Source organism: Heloderma suspectum, chromosome 2 (genome assembly GCF_057233095.1).
Source record: "Heloderma suspectum isolate Gila_16-S chromosome 2, 16-S_ref, whole genome shotgun sequence".
In the NCBI taxonomy this organism is placed as follows: domain Eukaryota; kingdom Metazoa; phylum Chordata; class Lepidosauria; order Squamata; family Helodermatidae; genus Heloderma; species Heloderma suspectum.
Window position 1 is genome coordinate 298313765 of NC_139459.1, and position 14718 is coordinate 298328482.

The 14718-nt window shown below is 43.2% G+C and overlaps 1 protein-coding gene across 1 annotated transcript in view; it reads left to right on the forward strand.

Moving 5' to 3' along the window:
• Nucleotides 1–14718, forward strand: part of CACNA2D3 (calcium voltage-gated channel auxiliary subunit alpha2delta 3) — an 821063-nt gene that overhangs the window by 644969 nt on the left and 161376 nt on the right. Inside the window, exon 18 of the mRNA XM_084829826.1 lies at nt 4510–4593. Coding sequence (XP_084685952.1) covers nt 4510–4593 — 84 coding nt within the window. The remainder of the gene's footprint in view (nt 1–4509; nt 4594–14718) is intronic.

Genomic DNA, 14718 nt, shown 5'->3' on the forward strand with positions numbered 1-14718 from the left:
CGTTTACTTCTTGGGAGGAGAGCAATGACCAATCTTGATAAAACAGTGAAGAGCAGAGACATCACACTGACAACAAAGGTCCACATAGTTAAAGCAATGGTATTCCCCGTAGTAACCTATGGCTGCGAGAGCTGGACCATAAGGAAGGCTGAGCGAAGGAAGATAGATGCTTTTGAACTGTGGTGCTGGAGGAAAATTCTGAGAGTGCCTTGGACTGCAAGAAGATCAAACCTGTCCATACTCCAGGAAAGAAAGCCAGACTGCTCACTTGAGGGAATGATATGAAAGGCAAAACTGAAGTACTTTGGCCACATCATGAGAAGACAGGATACCCTGGAGAAGATGCTGATGCTAGGGAAAGTGGAAGGCAAAAGGAAGAGGGGCCAACCAAGGGCAAGATGATATTCTGGAGGTGACGGACTCGACCTTGGGGGAGCTGGGGGTGGCAACGGCCAATAGGAAGCCCTGGCATGGGCTGGTCCATGAAGTCACAAAGAGTCGGAAGCGACTGACCGAATAAACAACAGCAAAACATCATGCACATAGATCATGCACATCTACAAAATAAATCCAACCCACAGGACACTATGATCACAGGAAACCACTTAGGGCTCTGCAAACAACAATAGCAACATTAAGGGTGCAATCCTATCCAGATAGGCGTCTGACTCCGAACTCGGGGGCAACTGCCTCCGAACTCAGAGACAACCACCTATCCAAGGCAGGGCAGGAGAAGCACGGAGGGGATTGTTCCCTCTGCGCTTCTCCTGCCCTATATTTTTGGCTAGACAGCCAACTGTGGCTGTCTAGCCTCAGGAGGGCTGAGTGGGGGAGGAGGCTGCTGTACGACACATTGGATGTGTCTTACAGGCATTTCTGCCCTTCCTGCCCTGGAACACCCCCCAGAACGCCCCTTTCTGGCCACTCCACACTCCTTTTGTGAGCGCGGAGGATGGGGCTGTTCCGCACTGCCTTGGAGGCAGCACAGAAGTGGGGGGAGGAGGTCGGTTCTCCAGGAACTGACCTTGGAGCACGGGCTCTGAGGTCGATTCCCGAATAACACGATATCCTATAGCCATCTAGCTGCTGTCTAGCGGCCATAGGATTGCTCCCTAAATTAAATAAAAAGATTAAAAACCCGCCAGTGGAGCTTCAGACTGAGAACCAGTGCTGCTCCTACATACATCTCACAACTAGCTGAGAAGTGCTCACAACTAGACAAGTTTTTTTTTTTAATCTGTGGAAAAAGTGGCAAGGATATTAGCATAATGGATTTATACCTTTTAAAAAGGATTACTCCCACTGCCTCCCTGTCGCATGCTTGGGTCTTGATATTCTTGCTAAATGTATTCCTTATCCTACTGGAACCCCTGGCATTGTACCACTTTCTGACTTCAGTTCTAAATATTTTTGCAATACGCTACATATAATCTATATTATTTGTATTAGTTATATGTATTTAATTGATTAACATCCTGTATTATTTTAACAGATTATTTTTTTTCATAATCGGACTGGGAAGACCATTATATACACACACACACACACACACACTCTCTCTCTCTCTCTCTCTCGCTCGCACGCAGACATGGAAAACCAAACCTGACAAATTTGGCCATCTATACTTCAGGCCTCACCTGCCTTGTGTCTATACTGTACATATTAAGCATAATATGTCTAATTATATGTAGGCGTAATATGTCTAATAAAACAACAGGTTGTGATTTTACAGAAATTGATTTTGACCTCATATGGGAAATGGGTATTATTTTAATATTTATTATATCTAATAATTTATTACATTTTTATTTCATTTTACCTCCAAGGAAGTGTGCATGGTCCCCCACCCATTTTATCTTCACAACAATCCTGCGAGATAGGTTAGGCCGAGAGATGGTGACTGGCCCAATGTCATCCAGTCACGAGCTTCATGGCTGAATGGGGTTTTCAGCTTGGTTCCCACCACTCCTAGGACAACACTCTAACCACTAGGCCACATTGGCTCCAGATGATTCTGAAGTAGGAAACATCATGGTTGTCATAGAGCCATGCAATAAATGCATGTAAAAGTTGACTGATAGTTATGAGAGGAGATAAGATGGGCATAAAGGCTTTTATGTGTATATATTTAAAAAGTTATTAAACAGCCTTCTTTCCCTCAAAGAGGTGTAGTACCATTTGCAAAATTCATGGTGCTGTATTATGAGCAATTTGAGCTTAAGGAAACTCAGTTATCCTTCAAAAGTCACACTTTTCTAAATTTTGCAATGGACTTCTACAGTCCAAAAATGCATATATTAGAGAAAAGAATGTTCTAATATGCATTTAGGAAAACGAAACAAAAAATTGTATATTCGGCAAAATCATAGTGCTATATTGTGAGCAATTTGAGCCTAAGGGCTGTTAGGAGTGTATGTGAAGGTTGGGGTTTGGCAGGCTTTGGACTCTGGCAGGAATCATAAATAAACAAAGTCTCATCCAGCCTCCTGTCAAGTCCAAGCAAAGAAAATTCTCCTTTTTTTCAAAGATGGCAAAGGAGATTTATCTTTTTTCTTTGGGGATCATTTACTCCTCCCCTAGCTGTATGGCACTTGCTGGCAATTATAAGAAAACCAGTAGCAGCTACTGTATCTTCTGACCTTGGTGACTTCTCTCTGACAAGAGGAGAAACATGTACCCTTCTTGTAGATTGGAAGGTTGCAACACCTTAATCCTCTTTGTCTTAGAACAATTTGAGTTTCAGTGAATCAGCACTGGGGTTAGGGGGACTGACTCTGCCATATGTTTGCTCAACTGACTGGAGACACATCTAGGACTTCCCTTTTTTGGGGGGCCTCCTACTTAGGGGGCATCTGCATGTCATTTTTCAAGGGAGGGGGTGTCCATCTTGTGTTTTTGCAGCCTGGCACTTCATATGTTCTGATAATGATCCTTCACCCATCCACATTGCAGACAAAGCTGATTGCAGAAGTAGAGTAAGTCATGAAGTTTTGCAGAGGAGGAGTGATGCTTTCTGCTGCAATTAAAGATACCTGCTTTGTCGAGATTCCTGCCTTATTCCAGTTCCAATACTCCTATTTGAATGGACAAGCATGAAACTGTAATAGTGGGAAGCTCTTGTCTGCTTTTATCCAGAACAAGGGGAATCTATTTCTCTTGGATCAATATACAAAAGAGAGAGGTTAGAATGTAGAATAGTGTTCTGAAACAGGTGGCATGCTAGCCCAGACCAGAAATTTACTGTAGAATCTGCTGCATGTTGATTCAGTCAGGAGTATGTATATTCTCTGGAGTTTAGCTCTCTTCCATGTGTGTGAATAAATATACAACTCTTTGTGCTTTGCAGGAGACAAAATCCATGATGCAGCACAACTGTGAACAAAACATGTATGCTCAAAATTACATAGCACTTTTTTGTTGAAGCAAACCATTCCTTAGAGTGAAGTAATGGCAACATAAATGAAATTGGGCAGAATTTGAATAGGCAGCTAGATTTCAGGAGGGTTTGCACAATCCCTAGCTTGGTGCCAGAAAACTATTTTTAAAACCAATATCTTCCTGTGGATTTTGCACAGCCAGTTTTAATACCGAGAAATACTGATTAACTAAATGTGTGCCCTTAAAATATATTTCTAATAGAATGTATTGATCTATGTTCTTGAAGAGCTAGCAAAAACCAGTGTAGACACAAGTGCTAACTCATACTTAAGGAAGCTAGATATTCTATCAGGGTCTCTGTTGTGATGTGCAGCAGGGGGCAGGATTTTCCTACTTTATGGGAACAACAGTGTCAAAGTAATTTGTCATCATGAGATGTTTATTTAAAAATGTCAGATTTACAGTGTAACAATGCTAGTGATAAAAACAATAACATTGCCTTGTTACTGTGTTCCTTGCATTTCCCCCCCATGAAAGAACAGATGAAAGTGTAGTATCAGCAGATATTAACACCATACTTCCCAGGAGTTGTGCCTTATCTCAGTTAAAGAGAAATATGTAAACATTTTGTTGATAACACTCTAGGAAATACCGCTTCCTGCATGGCTGCAAGAGCTGGTTCAGGATGTCTTCTATAAACTTTGGGAGTACGACCGAGGTCTTACATACTTTCCATATGGTGTAGTAGCTTGTAGTATCATGTATCTGTGGCATTTATGTATAAAATATGATGCAAAGTCAAAAAAGAAAAGAAAAAAGAGGTGTCCACATGTATTTGTCTCTGCTCTCTCTGTTTCGAGAGTATACTAATGATTGTTATGTGCTCTGACTCTGGAAAAGGCACATTTTTATGAAAGGAAAGCCTTTCTATAATCCAAAGGAGTTGTGTTTTAGAAAAGATGTGTGCAAAATTCTATGCACTGCTCTTATTATTAACCAGACGAAATGCTGAAATCACCCATTGCATCTAAAATTCTGTCATAGCAGTAATGATTGAATGGGGGCAGTAAGGAAATTGCCTGCCTTTCCATCTAGTTAAAAGAAAACCTGTTGTTGTTGTTGTCACCCTAGTATGAAGAAGGAAAAAAGAGAAGAAAACCCAACTACAGCAGTGTTGACCTTTCCGAGGTTGAATGGGAAGACAGGGATGATGTGGTAAGTGATTGGTTTTGTCTCAGCTTGTCAGAAAGGTCAGTTGCATTTACTACCAGTTTGAGTAAGTAGCAGGAAGAAAAAAGAAAAGATTAGGCATGGGAGAGAAATTTGTTCAGTAACTTCAGTTTACATTTTAATGTGAACTTACCTAATTTCGCACTTTTGAACCACTGTGCAGACCAAACCTCAGTTATCCTTCAAATTTCGCACTTTTCTGAATTTTGCAGTGGGGTTCCCCAGTCCAAAAATGCATAGAAAAATTGTATATTAGAAACAAATAATGTTCAAAGATGTCTTATATTAGGAAAGTGGCTTGAAAATGTATTTTAGGCAAAAATGCACGCGCAGAAATACATTTTTCATGCAAACTTTTAAAAATCTCAATTTTCAGGATAAATGAAACTTAAGATTGGAAAAATGAGAAACTGAGAGAAAACAAAATTGATAGATTTATCCATCCCTCAAAAACAGAGATAATATCCCATTTTTTTACTACATTCAATATAAATTTTTATCTTCTCATTTTGTATTAGTTCTTTCCCACAGAAAAATATACTGACTTTCTTCCTGTCCCTCCCCCACTCTCCTTTCTTCCACATGTACACACACATGTATAGACATACCAGTTATATTTGTCCTCCACAAAGTCTGCCATTGTATGGCTTACCATGAAAGTGACCATGAAGGGTAGGCCTTCCCAAGGGAGGGTTTTAAAAAAGGCAGCATTTCTTCAGGTTGAATTCCAATGCTGCTTTGGTTCATGTAGTCCTGCTACTCAGGTACAGTGTGTGTAGAAGAAGGGTAAAGGAGAAAAAAAAGAGAATCCAGTGCTGTATGGAGTCAGGGCAGGAACAAGCAATATACATTCCTTGGTTTTACCATAAGAACATAAGAAGAGCCCTGCTGGATCAGACCGAAGGCTCATCTAGTCCAACATCCTGTAGCCAATGTCCCTGGTAAGCCCACAAGCAAGACATGAGTGTAATAGCCCTCTACCACTGTTGTTCTCCAGTGACTAGTATTCAGAGGCACGCTTCTTCTGATCCTGGTGGTAGTGTGTAGCCATATCTTCCATGAATTATGTATTTATTTATACATTTACATCCCACCCTTTTTTTCCTCCAAGGAACTCAAGGCAAAGTACATGATCCTCATCTCTATTTTATCCTCACAACAACTCCATGAGGGAGGTTAGGCTGAGAGTCAGTGACTGGCCCAAAGTCACCGAGTGAGCTTCATGGCTGAGTAGGGGCTTGGACGTGGATCTCCTGAGTCTCAGTCCAACCACTACACCACACTGGCTCTCTTTGTCTCATCCCCTTTTAAAGCCATCCAAGTAGGTGGGCATCAATACTTCTTGTGGTAGCAAATTCCATTGTTTAAACTATGCACTGTGTGAAGAAGTGCTTTCTTTTGTCTGTCCTGAATCTCCCAGCATTCAGCTTCATGGGATGACTCCAGCTTCTAGTATTATGAGAGAAGGAGAAAAACATCTCTCTCTCTCTCTCTCTCTGCCCCTCTCCCTCTCCCTAGCCCTGACTTCCTACAGCACTGGTATTCCAGTTGCAGTAGGAGGAAGCAGGCAAAGGGGCCAAAGTTTGGGTGCCATACTGAAAGGAGTAGACTCTAGCCATACTGATGTAGTGGGCACTGTAGACTTGTTCTGTGGAGATCCGTGTTCAAATCCCTGCTCAACCATAAAGCTCCCTCACTGGCCTGGGGCAAGTCTCCCAGCCTAATCTATCTCATCAGGTTATTTTAAGATCACTTGAAATAACCCCTTGAGCCACCTTGTGAATCCTGAAATATGAAAAAGAAGGGTATTTGTTTATTATTCATTTATTATTCCATTTATATACCACTTTTTCCCCTCTTTCAAGGAACCCTGGGTGGCTTAGATAGTCCCCCTCCTCTCCATTTTATCCTCACAACAACCTTATGAGGGAAGTTAGGCTGAGAGTCAGTGAGTGGCCCAAAGTTACTCAGTAAGCTTCATGGCTGAGTGGGGACTTGAGGCCAGATCTCCGAAGCCCTGGTCCAACACTAATCACTATACCACGCTGGATATAAATATTAAAATAAAACATCTTGAGAGATTTGAAAGAAGGGTGGGATATAAATGAGAGAAATAATCAGAGGAGAGCTGATACCTACTGTTGTGAGAAGTGGCAAAAAGAGGGAAGTCCTGTCATGGCTCCACTAGCCATAGAGCTTGGTTAGATGAATGAGGAGGGGATGTCAGGCCCAGCATCCCCATGGGGCCATAATTGTAAAATGTCATAGAGGATCCCAAAATGTCAGTGGATAGTTCTAACTCCTGTCTATTAAGTAACATTCAGAAGTTACATCAAGCAACAACAGCAATTGTACCAAATTTTGCCAGGCCGCTCTGCATCTCTGAAGAAACTTCTCTGTGGCCTATGATCCAGTCTAAAATGCCAGAAACTAATCAAAATTTTAAAAAGAGCCATATTGTTGGTCTGTGTCCAGACCACAGGATCCGCAATTGAAGGATCATGTTAGTGCCTGCTCATCTAACACCATATCTTAGTTATTTGCTAATCTTCGCTCTCTTGTTCTTTCTATTCCAAGACCATGCTCCTTCTTTATTCATATCATCCTTGTCTCTGTTCTCTAGTCTCTTTGCTGCTCCCTTCCATGGCATTCTTTATTTATATGTCAGGTTTTCTGCCATACTGTATCAAAAGTTTTCCTTATGTCCACAGCTTAACCTTTGCCTGGTCTTTCTGTTACTTCCTTCATAAATCTGATTTGTTAGGCATGATTCATTTTGTGCAAATCCACACGGACTGTCCTTAATTAAATCGTAACTTTCCAGGTGTTCTCCTTTTGGTTCCTGTTATTTAGCTTTTCCCATAACAGTTGCACTGACGAAAGTCATGCCTGCCTGCTTGTATTGTCATAGATCTTTCCTAGCACCCTTCTCCAATATCAGCAGTACATTAGCATCTCCTATATCCTTCCAAGCTTCTCACTCATTTCAGAGAGGTTTTGAATATATCAATGGAAGGTTCCCACATTTACAGCATCACATCTTTCAGAAATCTGGGATTCATTACGTAGGTCTGCCTGTGGAGCATTGTCTGTCTCCTTACACTTGTCTTCTCGAAATAACATCCACTGAACGAGAGGTGGCACATGGAGAATCACGTTGGATAAGAGGTGCAGACTTCTCTTTCCAGTGTTGTGATGTTTTGGGTTTGGCTAAACCTCACGCCTAGAAGATCTGTGGCTGTATTAGTCTGTGGCAGCAAAAAGAACAAAGGCTCCTGTGGCACCTCAAAAACAAACACATTTATTATGGCATAAGCTTTCCTGTGCTATAGTCCACTTCATCGGATGCCTGATGTGTTATCCTCACTTTGCTCAAGGGGGGTTGGAATACAGGAAGTACAAAGAGTGATCATTGACTTAGCAGTGGCATTCACTAAACAGCTGTTGGGAGATAACACAGATGTCCTTGCACTGCTGAGCTGATTTCATTTCACAGATGTGTGGTTTAAACAAAAGACCCTGTCCATCTTCAAGCTGGAGAAGGGTATTTACAGTTTCTACCTGGTCAGGAGAGTCCAGACAGAGGAGATGTGTCCCATCAGTAAGTTCAGGCCCTTGCAGCTCAGCGATGTTTGTAGCACTGGGTCGGGGGCGGGGTGTCCCAGGGGCTGGCTTGCCTCCTGGGACCAATCCAGGGGTCTGGATGATGCTGGGGAAGGTGAGGGAGGAGCAAAGCAGACTCAGCGGGCACCTTGAGGAGCTGGCTGAACCTCAAGCCAGCTTCACTTGCTGGATGTGCCTGATCTCGTCTGATCTCGGAAGCTAAGCAGGGCCAGCCCTGGTTAGTACTTGGATGGGAAACCATCTGGGAATCATGCTTCCTGCACTGAGCAGGGTGTTGGACTCGATGGTCTTGTAGGCCCCCTCCAAGTATGATTCTATGATTTCTTGATCCTTTTTCTCTGTATTGGGTTTATGTTTGCCTTCTCCCTTGCAAAATAGATGTCTGCTTTAGTCAGCCCAGCCCACTCAATTGTAAATAATGAAGCAATTCATGGGTTTAGCAATGTTGGTCTTTTTTGCTGATTAATTCTGCTCATCTATTTTCAGGGACTATACTATCTCACTGTTTGAACTTTTGTCGTTTCTGTTCATAAACAATACCATTTGATTTTGAATGCTTTCTGCATTCCTTTGTGCAATTTCGACCTGAACTTCCTTCCCTCAGGGTTACTTCTTTTTAATCTTCTTATAGTCCAGTCTATGTCACTTTTAGAATAAGATTTGCATGTGAAATTCTCCAGTTGTGGAATTCAGATCAAAATACACAACTTTCACAAATGCTGAAGTCCCCTGAAAGTCTCACCAGCTTATCTAAGGCATTGTCAATGGAGAGCATTTGCGGCATTAAGTTTCATACGACAAGGGGAAAGAGAAGCCCTGTTCAGAAAACAAACTGGATATGCACCTAGGCTAAGGTACTGTGGGGACATTGAGGGAGGGGTCCACCTATGTGATCCTGCCCCCCCACCCATGTTCACTGCACCCTCTTTGAACAGGGCTAGGTCCTATCAAGAACACCACCTAAGATAGTGGGAGACAATTGTTAGTACACCCCAGATCCTGCTATCTCTGTGTTTTGGGCTGGTGGACCCAGGTTTATGCATTGCAGCTTCCATTTCTCATTCCATAAGTGGAATGCTTCAGTGTGAATTCAAAATAAAATTTGGAATATGGCTGCCCCACCAAAATTTGGAATATGGCTGGTCCCACCCCATGAGACATGGTGAGACCCTTGCCTCAGGTGGCAGATCAGGATGGGTGATGGATTGCACGCCCTTCCATCCACTGCCTGGAAGGCCACCCACCATCACTGTGACTGGATGTGATTCCCCAGCTGGCAGCAACAGAGGCAACCATGGCCACCATCTTCCTGCCCACCGCTGGACACCCCAGAAACATGGAGTAGGCACTCTGGAGAGCCCCACCAGTCTGGTCTGAATGCCTTGATCTGTCGAAAGTCCTTTCCCCATGGTTCTTTCCATGGTGGTGTGAGGGCAGAGAGGGAGGGATCGGATTCTAGAGCCCCCCTTCCAAGGCACTGTCTACCACCTCAGAAGGGGATTCTGAAGAGTCCTATGGTCCCTGAGGCACTCTCCAGGGTCCATAGGATTGATCTCACACAAATTAAAAAAACTAAACAAACAAACCAGTACTACTAGATAGGGATGTTAGAGAATTCCGCCACGGACACCAATGAGGCTGGATTCTGTGGCAGAATGGGGCAATCCCCCCCGCCACCCCATGAAATTTCCCCGGGACGGACCTTACCTTTTGTCAGCCATCCGGTCCATCCACTGCTCTGGTCTGCGGCCGCGAATGGCTGCCCCAGTTTGCAGCTGCCATTTCCCTCCCTGCTTTAGCTGTGATAGGCAATGTAAGTATTTACATAGCCTATCACGGCAAAGAGCAGGGACGCAAATAGCATCCGCTACGCCATTTGCGTCCCTGCGTTAGCAGTGATAGGCTACGTATATATTTATGTAGCCTATCATGAAAAGAGCAGGGACGCAAATGGCATACCAGGTGCCATTTGCGTCCCTGCTCTTTGCCGTGATATATACGTAGCCTATCATGGCTAATGCAGGGACGCAAATCCCCCCCACCGCGGACGCCCCGGACTGGAATGGGGTGAGTAATCCATACACCCCTACTACTGGAGCTTCTTATGGAGAAGATTTGTCAGCTAACAGCACAATCCTATATATCTTTGCTCAGAAGTACATCCCAATACATTCAATAGGGTTTATTCCCAGGAATGTGGATACAGAATTGCAGCCTAAATCATTTTAAAACTAGGGCTCTGCACCACTTTGGCCTGAAGCCTGAGTTCTGAGCCAAAGGGGGGGGGGCGCTTCAGGCCACTTTGGGCCACTTCCAAGGCAAGGTGGAGGGGGCGCAAAGCAGCTCGAAGAGGGTTGGGTCACTCTGAAGCACTTCGGCAGTGCTTTGGAATGATCCAGAAGCCCAGCCATGCTGCTACCGCCGCCCAGCCCCCAGCTCCTTACCTGGGCGGACACCAGCAGCCTTCTTCCTGTTCCAGGGAGTCACCATTTTAAAAATCTAAGCTTATCTAATACTCCCTTTATTTCCAGAAATAGATCCTGCACAAATGGCTGCAGTGGCCAAAGCGGGTTGGGGGGGGGGGGTGAAGCAGCCCAAAGTAAATCAGGCCTGCCTTGGAAGCCCCAAAGCAGCCTCCGAGGCAGATGGGGGGGCTGCACAGCCCTATTTAAAACCTATTTTAATGTGGAAAAGACACTCCCTGAGTTATTCTATTATAGTATTCATTGTTGTCGTAAAGGCCTGAGAAAGTTTCATGTTTCCGTTCTATATTGCCTCTTATAACTGAGGTGAAATGTTCAAGACTGGTGAATGAATCAGTCTATTTCCAGTCTGTATCACTTTCACATGTGTTTGTGCATAAATCTGTTCCATCTCGTTTCCACATTAATCTGCAAATTTCTTTAAACAATCTGCAGGGAAATTTCCATTTAAATACATATTCAAATACACTTTAAAACATATTTTCACTCAAAATTGAATTTCCAAGTGTATTCCCCAAAATATGCATTTTAAAATGAATTTTGATAAGCTTATTGACCCAAGAACTGTTTTGGAACATTTGGGAAGTGTGGAAGCTAATGAAGTCCACAAATTAGTCAGAGACATAATCCATTTGTATCAGAATTCGGAAATATCAAATTCTTCAAGCATCCCTACCTGCAGCTGCTACTTTAGGTTTTAAAAGGAGACACATTAATTGCAGTCACTAACATCACATTGAAGGTTTCCTCCTTCGAGCAAGGCATTGGGTGGGCACTGTAGAGAGCCTAACTGGCTACTTTCCTGCTGTGGCAAATGCTCTCTGGAGCCCTTGCTGGGCCCAGTGCCTCACTCTGAGGAGTCCTTCCTCAGAGTGAGGCATTGTGAGCAAGGTGGCCACTTTGCCCACATTGCCTTGCTCTAAGGAGGGAACCTTCAGAGCAAGGTATTGATGGGCAAGAAAAGTGAGAAAGAGGAGGAGGGTGTCCCAGCTTCAGACAGAATTTCTAGAGGAAATCTGGCATTACTCCACTGAGTCCTGTGCAGCAAATGAAGGAGACTGCGATCAGAAATACTGTTCACATTGACCCTTTCAGAACCCTTTCCAGACCTTGTTGTTTCTGAGGGTGAATGTGCACCCTCCCTAAACAATTTTCAGAATTGCAGTCCCCATTACCTCATTCCATTTTTGAGACAAGAGAAAAGACAATTCAACAATCTAATTGGGGAGGTGATTTGTCCAATATTCTTTCTCTGCATAGAGAGGCAAGAACAATCGCTCTGTGCATCTCTGCATGGAGAAGGAATCCCTATGATGTCAGGGGCTGGGTCTTAAGGGGAAGCAGCTTTGAGGAGAGGGGGCTACCCTCTGACATCATCCAGCCTCCAGGGGTAAGCCACTTTGGCCCCTGGGGCAAGAACAGTTCCCTACCCTGGAGTAGAAGATGCAAACGTGCCTTGTGATATGTTGATGTGTCTGTCTTTCTGGTGTTTTCAGTGTGTGGATTGTTTTTTGACATTGCACCCATTAATAAGAACTCTTATTTTAATTAGATTAATGGAAGTCGAGCTTTATTTAATATTGTTTAAAAATGTCTTTAATAGTGAAAATGAAAAAAAACACCAAACTTTATGTTTGGAAGTTTGTATTTTATTATTTTTATTTAAAAGTATCTTGTCTACTCAATTGGAAGAAAGATGCTGTACGCTCGCTCATATCACTAGGCACCAATTTGAACCATGTAGAGGTAGGAAAATAACATCCTATAGAACAGATGAAAAACTGTGCTACAAAGCCAAGAACTATATTCACAGGGTAAGAAAAAAACCCTAATTCCCACATGCATACTTGATCTTAAAAGCTACAAGGGTTTTGGAGGCCCTTTTTGTAAATCTGTGCCTTGCCTGAGGGTTGTGTGGGGAGCGGGTCCTGGAATACTGCAGGCTCTGAAATGGAGAAAAATGAGAAACATGTTAAAGATAAATGGAACAGTTCTTTAAACATTAGAAAGTAGATTGGTAATTAAGACCAGCTCTCCAAGTCCAAAACCACAAAAGTTAAAAAGGGAAAATATTTCCAGAATTGCCTATTACGCATTGTGTTTTTTTTTTAAAAAAAAATACCTACAGTGAAATATATGTTTTATTTTATACATGCCTCCAGCAAAAAAATATTCTTTTACACTCACTGACTGAAAAGTAAGATTGTTAACTTGAATCTAGACAGCCCAGAATTAAATTTAAAGAGCTGCAAACATAGCAGTTTTCAGTTGGTCAGCCATGCTCATATTCTTAAAAAAAGCAAAAAGCATCTATTTCACTGACAAGCCATGGCAGCCCCTCCTTTTCTACCCAAAAAGCCAGCATGGGACTTCAGGAAGGCAGTGATTGCAAATGGTCTAGAAAGAAATCTGTCCCTATTGTCCAGTAAATCACGCATGATACCGCTGGATTGGCGAAGGATAAATAGGTGCAGTGGCAGCAGTGCTAGGAGACTAAGCAGGCTGCTTTTAAATCCTGGAATGCAGCAGTGCCTTGATATTCTGAAATGTACATCCCTCCCAGTAGGGTTTTTTTAAGCACACACACTTTTTTAAGCACAGACATACACACCAAATACTGCACTGTGTATTATGCAATAAGTTTTAGGGTAGTTTAGGAATTTTGCCATGTAAAATGGAAAACCGTATGAATGCATTCAGAGCCATGCCAACTTCTGTCCCAAAGCTTGAGTATTTACTTGACCGCCGCACACATGTATGGGATTCCAATTTACCTCATTGCAGCACAACCCAAACAAGGAACCACTGGATTTGGACTATATACTGTAATCTGTATATACTTATAGTGTGGGGGGTAGTGGGTCTTTTAAGAACTGGATTGGGGGTCCTGCACCTACTTTAGTGTAAAAATGAAAACGAGACATAGCTGTTAGATAAGGATTTGAGGTAATGTCTGTTTTGGCCCTGTGTGGAACCCCACTGAGAAATGCCTTTATTTCATTGGCTCATTGGAGTTGTAGCCCAAACCTCTGGAGGAATGCAAGTTGCCCAACCGTGCTCTAGTCGTATTGAAATTCTTTTTCTTTTCCTTGGAATTCCTTGGATATTTATCCCAAGCCTCTAGATTCTCTTCAAGCCTGCATATTAGGTAAAATTTGGAGATGACTCTGGTCTTATCAACTTTTCCAACCGTGTGGATTGTGGAGTGTCGCCCCCCCTCCCCCCCAGTTTCTGGCAGGACATCCAGTTCTGGTGAGAAGTGTGTCATTAATACTACAGAATTTTCCCATGGGTCCCAGGCAGGGATGTGTGAGACACCCCTCACCAGCTAGAAAGATGTCATTAGTTCTAGTGAAACTTTCTTTTAGGTTTCCTCAACATTTCTTGGATGTTCCACGCAATCCAGAACTGGAGAATGCCATGTAGTTTAGTAGTCTGAGGCTAACTGAGGACCCAACTAAATGTGGATAAATAAATGTGCTCGGAACTCAGGCTTCAGGCCAAAGTGGTGCAGAGCTCTAGTTTTAAAATGATTTAGGCTGCAATTCTGTACCTACATTCCTGGGAATAAGCCCTATTGAATGTATTGGGATGTACTTCTGAGCAGAGATATATAGGACTGTGCTGTTAGCTGACAAATCTTCTCCATAAGAAGCTCTAGTAGTACTGGTTTGTTTGTTTGTTTGTTTAGTTTTGTAAGAGAGCAATCCTATGGACCCTGGAGAGTGCCTCACGGACCATAGGATTCTTCAGAATCCCCTTCGGAAGTGGTAGACAGTGCTATGACATTGGAAGGGGGGCTCCAGAATCTCTGCCCAAACATCCACCGTGGAAAGAACCACGACACTTGCATTATGTGGTTGCAAATGTGGCCTCAGAGGACCCCAGATAGCTCTGAAAGGTGGCATTGTGGTGGGCAGGGAGGAGTGGAGAGAGGAGAGGCCAGGATAACAGAAATCCTAGAGCCTCTCCTCCAGTCCTCACCCCTACTAGCATGGCTCCA